At 33.8% G+C, this 19099-nt stretch overlaps 2 protein-coding genes across 2 annotated transcripts in view; one reads left to right on the top strand and one right to left on the bottom strand.

The window, feature by feature from the left end:
* The window catches only part of LOC149422905 (mannosyl-oligosaccharide alpha-1,2-mannosidase IA-like), a 565758-nt gene that overhangs the window by 16508 nt on the left and 530151 nt on the right, over positions 1 to 19099 (top strand). The gene's annotated exons all lie outside the window — the stretch shown is intronic.
* Positions 7950 to 9850, bottom strand: LOC149422909 (uncharacterized). The gene is made up of 2 exons (XM_089632346.1): positions 8936 to 9850; positions 7950 to 8477 (listed from the first exon to the last, which is right to left on the bottom strand). Exons 1-2 carry the CDS (start codon positions 9327 to 9329, stop codon positions 7960 to 7962), a joined length of 912 nt encoding a protein of 303 aa, XP_089488472.1. The 5' UTR covers positions 9330 to 9850; the 3' UTR covers positions 7950 to 7959.

The following is a 19099-nucleotide window of genomic DNA, read 5'->3' as shown; positions in this document are numbered from 1 at the left end:
CTTTTATGGCTCAATTGAGAGTAATAATGGTAATAATCCTCTATCAATGTGTCTCAATTTATTCTGTACATTCCACAGGGCTCATGTTGGGTTCTTCTTTTATCTTTGACGACAAATATTACAATAGTGAGATTATATTAATCTTCTTCATGAAGTTTCTTATAAAGTACGTTGGTGTCAACTAGATTCTATCCTTAATTTTTGACAATCGTTACAACCATGTATGCTAAATATTGCCTCATTTCATTAACACATGGATGTTCCTTAAGTTTGTTATTTATTAATCTTCTCCTTGTGCCCCACATTCTCAATTTCTACCGATTTTAAACATATTTATCTTTAGCACTTTAAGTTCCTTAAAAAATGTATTTTATTTTTTAAGATAATATCCATTCATTCGCCGAAACGGTAAACGTAAGACTATGGCAATATCAATTGTATGTTTTAAGGCGGAATGGTATATGGAAGGGAAGGAGATGAAGGAGAGGAAGGTGGGGATGCGCCTGGTTTACCAAACACGTTTAAATCCATTTCAAGCAATTTTTCAAATCTAAAAGGTGGCCGACACTGAGATATGTTTAAAAACATATTTTAAGTTGAATTGTTTTTTTTAACAATAATTATTACCTATTTATTACTCAGGGACGTGCCGCGTGTATCCTATAGGAAAAATACATTTACCAGAAATTTATTTATTTTTTTATTAAGAAACACACAGTACAATAAGATACAGTTTTTCGTTTTTACATAGTTGTACTACCTATTACGTATTTCCACAAAATATCATTACGTAATTTCGCATGAGATTGTTCTGAAAAACATTGCAAACTGAACAAAAGTGATGAAAGTACTGAAGGGTTAAATTAAATACAAACAATATATTTTCCATCACACTTCTCAACTGAGTAGTTGGGTGCAGTCGCAAGCTTCGCACTCCGTCTCTTTCCAACATCACGGTAATAGAGGAGAGAGAACGCTTATCACGTGATTCGTTGCGCATGTAGCAGTGTGGCGACGTGTGACAGAAACATTTTATTGAAAAAAAAAATCGGATAGCAAAATGATATGTAACTTAGTTGCTATACACCCGTATATAAATTTTAATTTTATTAAGGATATCTTATTGAGGCTTAAAAACCTCGTTGTAATATTTAATCATTGGTGAAGATAACATCGACAACTCTCAATGAAAAAATGAAACCAACAAAGACATAAAAAACGGTAAAGGTCCTGTAGGATCCGTGTTCAAGTCCCAGTTGCGACCTTTATCGGTTTCATGTTTTCATTGAGAATTATTGATATATCATCTTAAATTGATAAACATTTAAATACTTATTATATTATATATAAATTCCGCACACAAAAAAGCTGTTTCCAACAAAAAATCATGACGCCAGAACTATCCGTTCTAGAGTTATAGTTGCGATTCTATGCTTCGTAGTCGAGATCAACTTATCACAAAAAGTCTTTTAGGTTACTGATTATAGTGACCATCACTCGAGCGATTGGTGTCATATTATATATAATATATATCGTCACCTTAAAGCAATAGTGGGATATCTTCGAAAAATACACTTTTGAGATAAGTATGCAGTTCGATGTAAAATTTTGAGCTCTACATGATGCATTACTTGGATATTTTGTAAAAAAAAAATTGCCAGTGTTACAAGTAAAATCTCAGTATTGAAATGTTGGGTCACTCAGAGCAACACTGAGATATTGATGTTGTCCCACTGTTGCTTTCAAAAGGTCGTTTAAAATACTGAAATAAAATTATTGTCTCATTGTAGCTCTATAGTTTTCAACAAGTTGGGTGATCTTGGAAGAGAAACATAAATAATCTGAAGGTGAATACTGGTCTAGAGTATGTAGCAAAGTCAGGAAAAATACGCAGAGCAAAACAAATTAAGCCTGTACTGTGTACTAATTGTAAATACAAATGTTCTGAATCTGTTTTGGAAGTTGATCGATTAAAATATTTTAATATTTATGATTCCATGAATGCTAGCTAATAGTGGTTATTATTTTGAGAGAGATGGACATAACATACGTATGTGTAAGATTGTTTTATGGCAACCTTAGATATAAGCAATAATACCATAAGCACTGCATTAAAAAATAAAACAGATAGCTTCCTGCAAAAGGATGATTTAGTTGATGGTGTTATGAATCACATCAACAGCTTTAGTAGAGTGGAATCGCACTATTATCGTGCAGGATCATCTCGGATCTCCAAATATCCAAAAGATGTACAATTTGTACAAATAGAAGTGTGTCTCGGTATGTAATCTCTATGTTACACACTCTACATACAATTCAATACCAAATTCAATATATATTTTTTTTAACCAAAAAAAAACCTTTGTGGATTTTGTGTATAATACAACTATAGTACTGCAAATGAGATATTAGAAAAAATAATAATATTCTGAACACATTCAGAATGTAAAGCTATCTCGACAAGAAAAAGATAAAAACATTACCAAGACCACTGATGATACTGTAGTTGCTATTTATGACTTTCAAGCTGTTATACCGTTGCCAAATGGCAATATATCTATTTTTTTATAAGAGCAAGTTGAACGTTATAACTTCTGTATTTACAATACCAAACACGACAGGGCCATTGTTACATGCGGCATGAGGGTGTAGCTAAAAGATGCGCAGTTGAAATATCTACCTGCGTGTACACATTTTTAAAAGACCTTTGCCAAGGGAAATGGGAAGTGATCTTTTATTCTGATAACTGTGTGGCACAGGATAAAAACAATTTATTTATTTTCTATGTACATGCATGCACTATGAACACTTGATATTCAAATCATTACCCATATATACCTAATTGTTGGGCACTCAGAGAACAAAGGAGACTCCATTCATTATTGCATCGACAGAGAAAAGGTCAGGGTTTTAAAACAAGGCCTAATATTTATTCCAACGGAGTTAGCGATGATCATAAAGTGTTCCAAGAAGAATGAACCTCGTTATAAGTTAACAGTAATGGAAACAACGGACTTCATTGACTGGAAGAAGGTATGTGAGAAGACTGGAAAAAATTTCTCAATAAACATGGACAAAAATAAATGTATTTGGAATAAAGTTAAGATTTTACAGATCACTAAAGACGAATCGTTAGTTATCAAATACAAAAGCACCTACACCGAGGATCCATTTAATCAGAGCATTAATGTGAGAGAGCGACTAAAGAATGTTCGGAATGAGAATAGTATAATTCTAGGACCAGCTTATACACTATACAGTTCCACCTACAATTCCACCGAATAAAAATCGTGATTTCTTATTTGTTTGCCAAAGTGGTGTTATACCAAAAAAACCTCATAATTTGTTTTGAATTAATTAATACTGCTAATACAGACTGCGATGTACAAGAAGAAAATAACGATGAAGGTTCATTGTAGGTTTCCAGGGAATCAACACATATTTGTTTTATTTTTTTGTTCTTAAAGTTTTCTGTAAAAAAAATTACATACTTTTTATTCTAAAGGTTTTCTGTTATTTTTGAGTGAGTGGGTGTGTACTGTTGAAAATGTATTTATGATTATAAACATCATGGAAAAACATGCAGAAATAAGAATTATTAATTATTTTAACCAATTATTAATTATTTTCAGCAATTATTAATTATTTAAAGCAATTATTAGCCTGAAACAGTCGTACACATTGAAAAAATCTCCCGAGGAACAATTATTAATTCATTTATCCATCGAAACTCGTAATATTATTACTATGCTACACTGAGATAATTTGAGATGATTACCAAACACTCCACGCAACAGTGAGATATTTCCAGATTTACGTATACTTTGTCAAAATTAGTATGAAAAAATTAATTATTTTTCTATTATTACAATTTTGTGTTGATGTTAAATAATTTACCTCTCTTATACTAAATCATTAATCTGCAAGATTAGTTAATTTGATGCTGCTAGAGCTCACGCAAACCTAAAAGTCCTATTATCTCAGAACAGCATTTTTCAAGATATCCCACTATTGCTTTAAGGTGACGATATATAGACAATAGAAAATCGCTTGAGTGGATAAACCTAATACATTCCATATACGATAACAAAAGATTAACAGTTCTCTAGAAACTTATTTCGTCGTTTTCTGTTTCAAATTCGTATAATGTCAGGATGCGACTGAAATAGGTGGGCGAAAGAAAACTTCACACGCTATCTTTAAAATCAACCGCGAATCGATTAGTTCGAAACTCAAGGCCGGATAAGCCGAATTACTGAAGGTTATTCATTAAAAAAAGAGTACCTTTCCTAGCATTAGCAGAGAGCAAAAAAGCTATCGGCATTTCGCTTTGGAAGGTTTATTTATTTATTTATTTATTTATTTATTTATTTATTTACGGACAAATAGTCCATTAACAACACATTAATTACACGAATAAGTTTTATAAACAGAGATGACAGTGAAAGGAGAGCATATATAAATGAGGAGCGAAGACAATAACAATGACAATAATAATATAAAAGTAAGAATGGGAGATAATAATAAGTCAAAGCATGAAGATGGTTCAAAGGGCATTAGAAATTAGACATTGCGTATTGACTGTCGAAAGTCATTTAGGCATATACCACAAAATTCAATGCTTTGACTTGACAGTGAGTTGACAAGTATTTGATTTTAAAACTCTCCAGAACTCTCTACATTAAACTTTTATCTCCTATTTTCTGATACTTTGCCTCAAATTCACTTTATTCTCCTTTTTTATGTGAATACCGCACAAGAGTACCAACTGCTCCAAACCGTTTGGAACAATTGAGACTTAGCATCTCCAATTGGGAGATTTTGTGAGGCTAAAGGGGAAGGAGATGGTAAAGTGGAAGGAATCGGAGTACGTAGCTATTCAGATCTGGTCTCCAAACACGACTAAAGCCAGTTCAAGCAACCTTTCAATTCTGAAACGTGGTCTTACACCAGGGCGATACTGAAAGTATATCCCACTCTGGAACGTGCCGCAATTATGCTATACTAAATGAATAAATTGTGAAATAACACAAATTAATCGATCAAAATTTACTTGCGCACGCCTGGATTTGCGACCTCCGGAGAGACTTACATCTCGACCGTGGAACCCGTACTTTACGTATAACCAGTGATTCATGACATCATTTGGAGTATAAAATGTAAATTAAAGATTTTTTGTGTTTTTTTTATGAGCTTTTTTTTCCTTCTACATATCATCATTGGTGATTTTGAAGAGTAACTGCTCAACCCGACTCTGACTGTCCAATTCCCATATATTTAAAAAAAAAATTTAGTTAAAAAAAAATAAAAACATCAAAAATGTCATTGGAGACCAAAATTTCTTTCACGTTTTTTACTCAAAATAATGTCAGATCTACGTACGCCAAGTAATTCCCAAAAAAAGTATATAAATATTCAGTTGTATAATGGTCTTCTAATAAATTAGATATTAATTTAAAACTTCGTTACAGTGTGCTTAGAAGTAGTTTCTACCGTAAAAACCGTTGTTTCATTATAGCAACTCATGCACTTAGCATTTTTTGCTTGCTATGCACTCTCTGCGATTACATGAGGGAGTCAGAACACAAGAGTGTAGTTCGCGCGCTCGCCTTGCCTCGCTGTTCCTCGCGTCACCTAAAAGTTCGACTAAGGACGAAACACCGAGTTGAGGGGGAAAGGTTACTGCCAATGCGCGAACTCTCGCACTATATTACTAATAGTAAGGGGGTATTTCACCAACTTTAAGTAAGTTTCGAATAGCAATACTCGGCAAGTAAATTACAAAATCCATCCCACCATCCTCGAAGAGCGCTGTTCGTCAAGTAAATAGCTGTATAAACTACTCGGAAGTAATCCTTGCGAATAGCTCTTACTTTAATACCTACTACCAGTGCAAAATGGCGCCAAAGCTTTTTGACAGCTCAGAAGTTAGGTTGTGTTTTTAGTTACGTTGAAGAAGTGTCGATTTTTAACGAAATATGGAGATCTCAGACATTTTAGACGATATTTATTCAGATGAAATGGCGGAGAGACGAAGAAAAAGAGTTTATAGGCAAAGAGTGAATTATTTAAATGTACTAGACGATGTCGAATTTAGATCGAGATTTCGTTTAACAAAGAAGGCTGTCATTGAAATTCACGACACGATAAAAGATAAAATATGTTCCAGGAGCAATCGGTATGTAGTGTTCTAATTTACATCTATACAATACATATTTTATGGAATATTCACAATGCATATTTTGCCTATAGATCGTAACTGGTTCACATAATGTTTTCACCATTTCAGGAATAAAGCTGTGCCAACCATCATCAAACTTTTACTGACATTAAGATATTTCGCAACCGGTTCATATCTGATGTCTGCTGGAGACTTCAGTGGTGTCAGTAGATCATCCGCGTGTCGATTTATCAAGGAAGTCTCCGAGGCAATAGCATACCTTCGCCCTGTCTTCATTTGCTTTCCTGAGGATCTAGCTCCCTTGAAACAGGGCTTTTATAATCTGGCTTGTTTTCCAAAGGTCATTGGTGCTATAGACTGCACCCATGTTCCATTGTCTCCAAGTAAGTACATAACGTTATTGTATTTGATTCTGCACTGTAAATCTAAAGAGAGTAGTGATATAAAATTATGAAGATTTTGAAAACATGAATAATGAAAAGTAATTTTACATAATAAATATGTAGGTGTGCTATTGTAAAAATATTGTAATATAGGTAAAGTGTTAAATACATGTAAAAGTATATGTTTGTATACCTACCTGTATTTATATGAAAAACTATTTCAATACAAGTTTTATAAAATATATATCTTTGCGCTACATAACAACTAGTAAAGCTATATTTTTCTGTTTTAGACGGAGAAGATGCCGAGGTTTACCGTAATCGGAAAGGGATATTCTCCATGAATGTCCAAGCTATTTGCGACGCAGACCTCATCATCAGAGACATCGTTGCCCGCTGGCCTGGATCCAGCCACGACCAAACTATTTTTAACAATTCGCTGATTAAAGCAAAGTTTGAGGCTGGACATTTTAATGGCAGCATTTTGTTAGGGGACAGTGGGTATCAAAGCCAACATTATTTGTTCACACCATTACCACAGACCAACACCCCAGCCGAAAACCTATATAACGAATCACAAATTCGCAGCAGGAATGTTGTTGAAAGGTGTTTTGGTGTTCTGAAGAGCAGATTCCCTGTTCTGCGAAGACGTATTACGTTATCTATGGAGCGCACCACAGCAATTATTGTGGCATGCGCAGTGTTGCATAATATAGCAGTAAAAATGAATGATGCACCCTTTGTGGTAGAGGAAGTACAAGAAGTTGCTGTGGAATATGATGAAGAGCTAAATGATGAAAACCCAGGTACTAATGCAAGAAGAAACCTCATTCTTGGTTATTTCACCCATCTTTTAGACAATCGAGCCCGTCGCTAACAAAGTTTTCATACATTTTTCTTACTTGAACATTTATAATTTTTTAATATCTTCTCCTGTTTCCTTTTAATTGTAATAATACTACTATTGTAAATAAATCCTTACCTTTATGCACATACATTTTTAATTACTACTACTATTACATATTAGCACATAATTCTGTACTTTAATTTATAAATTTGAGTAGTAAACTATAAGGCAGGTTTGTGTAGGTGATGTGATAGTGTGAGTGGATGATCAAATGTTTTGTGAACACCTCATTAGGAAACCTTTATTAATAGTTTCATATTACGATAACTTTCTATTCTACTAGATGCTAAAAACATATCATTTTTATGAGTCTTGCGAGCCGAAGACCAGTAATAATACCTACATTATAGGTATATATGTGGGACATATTAATTTATAAAATATAATACAGTTACAGAAGGAAGCAAATAAATAGCCAAATATTGGTAAAAACCTATAAAATTTATTCAACTTTAATTTGGTCTTCAATAATTTAATTTTTGAATTGTTTAATCTTTATTTTGCCTTTCACGTTCCCGAAAAGCCCATTCTTTTTCCTTTTCCTTCCTTTCCCGTTCCCTAAATGCCCATTCCTTTTCAATTTCTTTTCTTTCACGTTCCCTGAACGCCCATTCCTTTTTCTTTTCCTCAAATTCCTCGATTAAAAATTTTTTTTGTATGAACATAATATCCTTCCGGATATCTACCACTTTCTTTGCCCCTTTCCGTAAGGCTGGGTGGCTTGCGGTACGGAGTTGCGGGACACTCCACCTGTCCCACTGCTGCGGCTCAGGAGGAGCAGCCACCTTGTTTGATGAGCAGGAAGGAATGGGCTCATCGGTGTTCAGCTCTTCTATGATGATTTCAGGTTCAGGTTCTGCACGGGCTTCTACGGCTTTGGAGGTGCTCGGCTCACACGGATCGTCCGGGTCCAGGAAGATTATCTGCCGGATTGGCTGTGACACGATTCTGCACGGTGTCGCCGGCACCTCCTCAATTGACACCTCCATTGCAGAAATTTGGTTATCTGAAATAAATGATAAAATGATATGAAACATCATAGGTACTTGGTACTTAAATATGTGTAGATATTCCTACACTATATTCTTCTTACATTACTCTCTCTGTTTATTCGCTCTACATGCCCAAACCACCTGAGGGTCCCTTTCTTAATTTTATTCATTACGCTTACATCAGCCTTGCATTCTTTGCGGATCTCCACATTTCTCACACGAGCATACATGGTTTTACCACAGATATGCCTCCGAGATCTCATTTCAACAATTTTCAGTCTGCTTTCATCCTTCTTCTGCCACACATAATATGATTTGCAAAGATGTGTAACATTATAATACAGCGACTGCATCTTGTAAGATGATTTATCATTATTAGGTCCTACCTTTATGAAATAAATAATTATTATACATAAAAGTGATAGTAGTTTGAGCCAGAAGTCTGAATTTTATTAAAACAATATCGACTTACCAATGGTTCCAGCATCACTGTCGATGCTATTCATGTTTCCCTGGACGCTTAAGGTGATTAGGTCCTTAACTTTCAGCTCCATCGTGTCCAGGGGAACTGCTTTGCTGGGCCCTCCACCTGTGCTATAGTGCTCAGTCCTGATCAGCGCACTCTTTTTTCGGACAGACCTCTTGAAGCCCTCGTACTTTATTTTTAAAGTCTTTGATGAACGAAAGCACGAGGACGACGAAGAGTTGAACTCCTTTTCAATTCGAAGCCAGGCGGCATCCTTCTCTCTCCACAGCGCAGTGTCACTTTGTTTATTTTCAATTATGTCTTTGTATTTGTGAATCAAGTTCACGAGACTTTCGCATTCTTCCCTGCTAAAATTGATGCTACGCACCCGTTTTTCCATAATTAAACTATACAAAAAACTAACAAAATAACACAAATACACGAAATATTGTTTTTATGAACAAAACTTATTATAACCTTAAACCTATGTAACCAATTATTATCTATATTAACAGCAAAAAACACTACTAGAATTTAAAAAAAGAAACGTATTAACTATTTAAAACAGGAGACGAATAAAATAAACTATGTAAATAACGAATTAAAAAGTAAAAACAGTTAAACAATTATATCTCGGGCGCATGGCGGAAGAATGTGGGTGACAGCGACGTAAACAACATTCCGGTGTTTTGAAAATATGCATAGACAAGCGGCGGGGCGATAGAGCGGCGTGAACGCAGACGGCATAAATGCAGCGTTGCCACACGAAGTATCGAATATTTGTCGGGTAGGTGCTTGCAAGATGTTTGTAGGTCGTGGGAAGTTTGTTGTTTACTTGTCATTTTAATCATGCGATTATCTTAATCAGACAAGTTGTTACTCGGAGTTTACTTGGACGTTTGTGAAATACCCCCTAAATCACGCAACAACTGCGCGATACGCGATTGAAGAGGTGGCACTCGAGCTCTTGCTTCGAGAAAATCTCATACCAAAGTAACACCCGCCCAATCGAAACTTTGCTTGAAATGTCTTTTAATTTCTTGAGTAGATCTTAATAGTTAGGTACTTCCTCGCTTTCCTCTTTCTCGTCTCCTTCCCCTTCCCATTACCTTCAGCCTAACAACATACCCCGATTTGGAATGAAATAGCCCCGGTGGGTACAGAAGGTTGGAAGCAGTTTGAATTGTAAGAAAAGGTGTAGATCAGGCTTAATTACGTTGTTTCGGGTCGTATCTTCTTTGGGTCTTGATATAGGTACAGTCATCGAACTTAAGGTGGGTTTAGACGTGAACAAAAAGAGGACCAAATCAGAAATGGCTCCCTTCGGGATAGGCCTTACTTAGTGTCACCGGAGATCTAGCCATTAAAAGACAGAAGTGCGAGCAGGCATTTCGGCAAATTACTGCCATCACTTTCTTTTTTTTTTCTATTTAAGGCGAAGTTTAGTGCTAAATCACTATTTTGATTAATCTTTATAACGAATTGGTGTACATTATGAATACTAAAAAATATGCTTTAGATAATAAATAAGGTTTGAAACTTGCTGTCTATCAGTGCCCTCACTGTTTTTGCGCTAAAATTGTCAAATTAAGCCAAATCTCGACGGTATGAGAAGTAATTATGAACTTACCTTGGGGCAAACGTATTATGCTTCATTTTAGTTGAAATAATAAAGGAAAAACATGGAAAAAAACAGAAAATAGTTTGAGATCGACATTTATTAACAAATTATAAGCGGCCATGTTGATTTCGCTATATGCACAGCGACTAGTCGACAGGGGGCGTGGCCAACATATCCGAGCATACCCGAGGTGTTCCGAGTTGCGAAATCAGTGAAACGCGGTGGGCGGTGAAATGAAACGTCAGAAATGGCGTTGTAATAATATAATGTAAACAAACCTTTTTAGAACTACGCTAGGTTTGTGTAACATGGTTTGTGATACAAAATAAAGTGCCCCCTTTATAGCGCCTGCTCGCGTCAAGGCAAGAAAAACATCCCAGTTTTCAATTAGTTTAGCGGCTACGCTAGGTTTGTGTAACATGGTTTGTGATTCAAAAGAAAGTGTCCCTTTTATACCTATACTTCACTTCGGGTATGCTCGGATATGTTGGCCACGCCCCCTATCGATTAGTCGCTGTGCATATAGCGACTCCCATCAAGTTCCCGGCAAAAAGTACGATTTAAAATGGCCGTGAAGTGGGATATTTTGATAAATATGTCATATTTATTTTGAGTGTAAAAATGAAACTAAGTGAAATTTGTTCTAAGTGAAAGCTTTGCACCTGAGAACAATACCACGGGCACAGTTTGAGATCATCAGGAATTAGTAATTATGTCGGGAAAGTGTTAAATTTTACTGGGCACTCGTAGTCAGCATATACCTAAGGTTTTCCTATCGTTTCGCTTGAGTAGAATACAAATAAAAAAATAAATTACTCAATAAAAAACATAAGTGTAAACTACTAAAAAATATATATTTTTTTAATAGAAACAACTTTAAAAAATACAGTATAATAGCTAAGATTATCTGTGACAGTTTCACCTGATTATTTTTTATGCTTTCTTAAAAAATGATTTGTAAAATAAATAAAAACCAGTTTTGTGCTTGAAATCGAACTTTCTACACTCCGTTTGTTAAGCGATTTTAATGCCTATTACCTACAATATAAGGTATACCAAGAATATACACATTTTTGGCTTGTAGCTTCCTCTTAAGCGCGACAATTAATTGTCCGCTAGGCCGGATCGCCTATTTCCTTCGTATTTCCTGCCACGAGCGTTTAATATTTTAGCTATTTGCCTAACTGTTTCTACGGAATACTCCGCTGCTTGACCTTAAAACAGAGTATTCGTTCGCTCGATCTTCAACTCTGAGTTTATTACATTTCAACGTATTATTATCAGACTTCGAACTTTATCTGATTGTAAAAAATATTTTACGGTTTTTCGAATTAGTATATAAAAATGTAGATAGTGATTGATGAACCAAAACGGCACCTGGGTTTCTTTTTACTGAAGATAGAATTATGTTGTGTATGTGCGTATCTGTGTTTGAGATAAGCTCAATTTTGCCTTGTAAATAAAAAAATGAATAATTGACGAAATCGGTTTTCTTTCAAATGGGCATAATCACACTCACATGATTGATTTTTTTTAAATGTTTTATATGATTTAACAAATAAAAAATTAAATTTATTTGCACCGCATTATAGTGGAAGATACTCTCAGTATCGCCCTCGTAAGTGACCACCATTCAAATTCGGACCATTGCCTCCGCAATTTCACTTTATTAAAATCTTCACATCTGCCCCGATGATGGACATTATAACGCTGTCCAAAACATTTGCTAAAGAAGGAAGAAGCGCAACATGGCATAGTAACCCAAAAATTAATCGCGATAAAATAGGATACATACTTGTGGTCACTTCTTTTTTCTCCTTTTATCCGGCTTCTACCGATTTTCGTCGTTTTACAAAACCATAATCTATCTGTAATCTAACCGTAATCCAATGACTATAGGAATTTGTCACATTCAAAATAATTTGTTCTGGCTGCCATTTGAATGTAAATTTATAAATTACGTAAAAAACATTTATTTATGTTGATAAAGTCATCTGCCGTTAAGAAATAAATCTTTGTATGTTTATTTACACGTGGTTATATTTGTATTACGCTATATCATGATTACAATATCTCAATTTGATTGAGATATTGTAATCAGTAACCAAAGACAAAAGGATTCATCTTGATAAATATTACAAAATTCTGTCATTGAGCGAATGCTTATTGCTCAGTCACATTGCACAGTCCTTCGCCAAGTCTTCCGCTAAGGGTAATTTCAAGACTTCGCTCAGTTTTAATTGGTGATTGCGGTCGTTAGCCTCCTGCTTTAAAGACGTTCGTGTCGACTTCTGGGTCAGACAGTTTTAATTACGCTGACCTTTTGACAAAGAATTTGTTCGGCGCAATTCTTTTCTTTTATTGAATTGTTAATCGTCTGACGAACATTCAGTTACTATAAAATAATAGTTTCTGAATGTGAATCTTTTAAAAAATTACCAACTGCCTAAAATCCTCAATGCAACATTGGTTTATTTTTTATTCACGCCTTAAAGGCTTTTATATAACACATTATTATAGGAAAGTTGTTCAAGAGTACAATCATAAGTGCTTAGTACACTACACAACAAACTGAGTATGAACGATATAAGCAGGTGCAATACAAGTTATCTTAGAGAGTTCTGTTGTACAAAGGAGTTCATTAATTTGTATAATAACAAGAGTACAGGTTGTATGTTGTACGGTAGTTAGTCCCAGAATTTCTGCACTGAAATAAATCCTGACTTCTAGTATTACGTTGTGGATTATGATAATTATAGTATATATAAGTATAGTATTATACACTTTATATATAGTATAAAGTGTAAAAAAATTATATATGTACTTCTATACTTCTACTATTATATAGTATAAAGTGTAAAAAATATAAGTATAAGTACAAAAGGTAAGAAAACAATGTTATTAAATGACGTATCAATTATTAATAATATTATATTACAATAATAATTCCGCATAGAATTATTTGCCGATGATGCCAATTTGTACACACCCATAAATAACCTAAATGATTATCAAATTAAAAGTGACTTAAATAGTGTAGCTATCGATTGTCAAACGTTGTCAAAATAAATTTATAATATTGAAAGGTTCTAAAGCTTATATTTTTTCTTTGTATCCTAAGTTTAATAACTAAATACATTCTTACTGTAGGAAAAGATATGTATAATATTTTTGTTGATGTAGTTAAATTTTCGAAAGAATTTCGTCATGGAGTACCCATATTAGCCATAGATAAATGAGTTCATATTGATCGTTCGAATATCTGTATTGTACTTATATGTATCTATTTTCTTGCGTAAATTCTCTTATCACTAAACGACGTTTGTAATTTTACAATTATTTAATTTCCTTTTCATGTTTTTGTAGACCGTAAACACTGTTAATTGGTACTGAATATATATATATATTACATGCCAATGAATGAAAATTTATCTATCTGTCTAGAAGTATTTAAGTACATGTTATACAATGTTCGTAGCAACTGTCTAACGTAAAGGCGCAATTGGCCGCATCGGATTGTCGTGCATGCTGGTAGCATGCGTCTAAACCAATCATTCTCAAAGTGGTCGATATCGACCCCCAGGGTTCAAGAATACCTCACACAAATCCGTTCTTAATTCTAGGGAAATTTAAAAAAAAATTTAGGCATACCATCACTACCCAAAACATAAATTATCGGCACGTGGTCTACGGGAAGGAAAGAGTTTGGGGACCTCTGTTCAAAACGATTCTATTGAGGCAAGATTATTTTGGTGCAACATCTAAATATGAGTAACATAGAAATAACAAAATTAACAGAATATGTAAGTAACAAAAAGCATGAATATGTAACATAAAAATAAGTAATCTGCCAATAAAAAATCATAATATTATGTTAATTTCATTTCATTCCGGTGCAGAGATATTGCGTTAAGTATTCCTCGGGCGTCCCCGATTTATTCTACCATTCAAACCACTCACTAAACATTCCTGCCACTAATAAGAACAATCTTTATATCATCATTGATATCGTTGGACTACTTTTCGAGTTTTGCGATCACAAACATAAGCAAGCTGAAGTTTTATATATTAAGATTTGAGAGACATGATTTTACATGTTATGTTCTCAGAATGGATTTTCAATACTAAATCTAATAATTTTGGCATTTTGTACAAAAAACAGTAATTCTTAATTTTATATTTTGTTACTCCAAGAAAATATTTTCACAATCCTTGCTAGAGAATTTAAGGTTAAACGCAACGCTCGTTGTATTCTACGTGTTCACAGATGGCGTTAATTAATTAATTTTGTTTAAATACGCTTTTGCAAGGTATTGCTTTACAATATTAAGACAAATCATTTGTTTGCGCCCGTATATACGCAATATGAATATGAATCAATAGTTTTGTTCGTTTAAAGACTTAATTCTTTCGAGAAAGGCACACAAATACAATATTTTACCGATGATTCAATCCAATATTGTATTTGTATGCCTTTCTCGATAGAATTGAGTTTTTATATGGACAAAACTATCTATTCATATTCATATTGCGTATATGAGGGCGCAAACAAATAATTTGTCTTAATACTGTAAAGCAATACCTTGCAAAAGCGTATTTAAACAAAATTAATTAATTAACGCCGTCTGTGAACACGTAGAATACAACGAGCGTTGCGTTTAACCTTAATGATTTTTTGTTGTTATTATCACAGAAATTAATTGGGTGTCGTGAGGTTAAAAACAATGTCAAAATTAAGTGCCACGCTTGAAATATCTCCCATACTAAATTTAATCACGTATCTTTATAACACTTTAATGTTCAATTATTGTGTATTAACGGTAGGTTTCCTCTACATTTGCTCATTGATAATAAGATCATTAAATGTATTGACTTTACAAAATATTGTTTATAACTTTACAAGGTTATCTATGCAGACGACCAAAAAGATACCGAATTAACTGTTTTTTGTCCATCGTTTGTTTGTATCCAAAAGGTCTCTAAAAGGGGTGACTCGCCGACTACATAGATAAGTGTGTCGCACTGTTCTTGTCGAGTGACCGCTGTTGCAATGATTACCAAATAATGTATTCCAAATACAATTTTTCACGTTGTTTTCAAAAAATTCTTCAAACTGATTCAAAGGCCAATCGTCGAAAAATGACTTAATTTCTTGTAATTTTGTAGTTCTATGGAACCTAACTATAATTTCTTCCATAGTAGTTATGAATGTCTAGACGGGCTTGACCTCGGTCGAGGTAAACTTGTTGCGATTAATTCTAAAGCGATGTGTGTCTATAATTCCTGCAATTTTGTGTCGTTGGGCAGGTTTATGAGAGAGGGATCAATATCATTTATTTGTAGTAGGGGGGACATTACAGTTTTATTAATTCGTTATTTTTAGATGAATTTAGAGTTAACAAATTTGTTTCCCCATTAAATTAATTCACTTTCGTTGTGTATCGGTTGAAAATCAAAATCAATTCGCTGTGAACTGTAATACATCGAGTTACACGACGTAGATGGTTCTATTGTAGATACATCTTAAAGGTTATAGATTTATTCGAGAGATGTCGGTAGTAAATAGGATCGCCCCTCCATGGTAGATACCAAGGTACGGAAAGCGTGAGGTTTCGATAATCAAAGAGATTTTGAAGGCGTAATAGAGAGGATGTTGGCCTCCAGGCAGTTCTAGACACTCGTTCCTTTAAAACATTATTCGGAGTTATTATTTCAATAATCCATTCACAGCAAACTGGCGCAGCCGGTAGGATAATTATGTTTATTTTTACGTCTCACGTGAACGAATCCCATTCAAATTGCAAGTTGATGATATATTTATGTAACACGCAAAATAACTACAAAAAAGTTACGAAACACACTCGAAGCTTGAATGATATTTAAATACCTAACAAGAATGTATTTATGTCTTGTAAAATATGTATATTTCTACCAGATGGCTGCACAATGCATAAATCAAGTCTACGTATAATAATTCCTTATAATATGCAACATTATGGTAATGATTCATTACGACCACTTGTTCACACTTAAAATACTTTTTGGCCACATCGTATTTTTTTATTTAAAGATCGCAGTAAATGAGGACTGTTCTCAAAGATAAACACCACAACAACACAATAATATGAACATTTCGACATCTTTCATATTATTATTCTTATAATTAACGCAGCCATTTTAACTGGCACATTTGATAATAACACAAAAACAGAAAATATGTGGAGCGGTAATTATCAGTATGCTTAGTTTTTTAATCGATTGCACTTAACCTCTGGAAAACCGTTCGTGCACCAGTGACAAGAATTTTTCCCATCCGACAAACCGTTCGTGCGCTGCTGGCAATGGAAATTCGCCGTAGTTGGAATTTTCGATGTGCGATTTAAACCTGTTTGCCATGAGAAAGTGGATAATTTTTTTTAACAAAATTGCTTGCATTTGAAACACTTTAGAATTAATTTTTGATTTCCCTAAAAGAGGGTCTGGTGTTCCAAAGGTTAAGAAACATTTCACCTCATTTCGATAATTATTGCACCTAATTAGACTTATTATTTGTTATTTAGTGTATGGTAAAAACGGTGTTTCGATGTAAGGTATTCAAAACACAGTGAAAACTTTTTAACGTCGTGTTCTGGAGCGGTTTTTTTAAAAATTATTTGAGATAATATTAGCGACTCTCAAACGAAAAATGTGAGACAGAAAAATAATCAGTCGCATCTAGGAATTGAACCCAGGATCGGAGAAGTGCTCTGACCACTGCGCTATTTTGACCATATCAACTTACGTAATTTTTAACTGCAGCACACTTCGACTGAGAGCTACCAACATTATCTTTATTTTCTTAAAGCATATTTTCTTACATCTATCTTTACGTATGATTGCAAGAATCTACCCGAACTAAATGCAATCTACATAGTGTCGTGAATAAATATATGCATTTTTATTTTAATGTGCGACATTCATTGACTTTTATTTATTATTTATTAATTAGTTAACGCCCATTTTCGGGACTTTTACATATGAATATTAAGAAATATACATTATTTATATTACATAACTGAAAAGAAAAATAAATCACAATAACGAGATACACGGACACGGGACGAGAAATTCTAAGCAAATTAGATTGCCAACAAGAAAAAAAACAAGCACCCAAAAATCTCTGATGTACCAGGCCGTTCAACTCTATAACAAAATCCCGAAGGAAATTGCTGTGATAGAAAATATTAATAAGTTCAAAAATGAATTAAGAAAATATGTCTATCTCAATTATTAATGTTTCTTTTTTTGTGACTTTATTGAAATATTTAAAGAAAGATTATGTTTGCCAAACAATGTACATGTTTATATGTTTATAAAACTATTAGCACACACGAAGATGTGAGCTAACTTAAGATTAATAAATAAATAAATAAAATAAATTACTGAATTGCTTCATTAATAACATTTCATATTTGTTTAAAGATAAATTGAAGATGTCCACTGACGTGGTATAATTGTTTCCCTCCATTAGTATTCTGGGCAAAAAGGAATACATATGGTAGTTAGTACCAGAATTTCTGCACTGAAATAAATTCTGACTTCTATTATTACATTGTGGAATCCGAAAGCTTATCGATTCTAGCAATACCGGACTATCAACTAAATCATTTAGAATTTTATATAAAAGAGCATATTCATATAATTTAACAGAGTGTTGTAGTTAAACAGAATTGCTGGAATACCCATTTTAAATTTTTTAATTAAATTTTACCCATTTAAATTTATATCTAAAAGTCCATGATGAATATTTTTTATAGTTGAATAACTTAATAAGTAAAACCTCAAATTGTAATATTTAATCATTGAAGACAATGTTAACGTCTCTCAAACGAACTGTGTTTTTGTTTGTTTATCTTGAAATTATTTTTGACATTTAAACTGGAACAGCGTTTCGGTTTGTTAATGCTTCAATTGAATTCAAGAACTGATATGAAGCGCTTTTATTATGTTTAAACTGATAGTGGTTGCATAATTAAAATGAACATGTTTATACATCAAATTGTCTACGCACTTGATTTTTATTTATCTTTGCATTGTTAGTTTGACTCCCACGTATTTGTATAATTGATTAGAATTCGTGTAAAGAATGATGACAAGTTTGGTCTTGGTGCCTAAACAAATGCTTACATTCTTGTAAAGAATGATGACCTGTTTGGTTTTGGTGCCTAAACGAATGCTTACATTAAGATTTAACTAAGATTTATAAGTAGTGACAAACAACTTAGATGGTAACAATTGACTTGTATTAAAATATAATAAGTTTATAAGCCCGTTGTCCCACGGGTTTATAACCAATCGACATGCTAGCGACTCAACTAACTAACTAGCTAACTAGACTTTACTAGCCATTTACATCTAATGCTGCGTTTACATTTGCGAATCGAAACGCGAGCCGATCCTCGCATTATGGGAAAGGAACGAAGCAACCGCAAGGAGCATTTCGCGCCATTTGCTCTTGCTTCGTTCCTTTCCCATAATTTGAGGCTCGGCTATACGCAGTATAAGACTAA

Source organism: Hesperophylax consimilis, chromosome 6 (assembly GCF_061612785.1).
Source record: "Hesperophylax consimilis isolate HC1 chromosome 6, BYU_Hcon_1.0, whole genome shotgun sequence".
In the NCBI taxonomy this organism is placed as follows: Eukaryota; Metazoa; Arthropoda; class Insecta; order Trichoptera; family Limnephilidae; genus Hesperophylax; species Hesperophylax consimilis.
This window is presented reverse-complemented; position numbering and strand designations above follow the sequence as displayed.

Coding starts and splice junctions, on each gene's coding strand:
- LOC149422909 (XM_089632346.1), bottom strand. CDS start 9,329: ATGGAAAAACGGGTGCGTAGCATCAATTTTAGCAGGGAAGAATGCGAA. Junction 8,478..8,935: donor CAGTGATGCTGGAACCATTG/GTAAGTCGATAT, acceptor CATTTATTTCAG/ATAACCAAATTTCTGCAATG.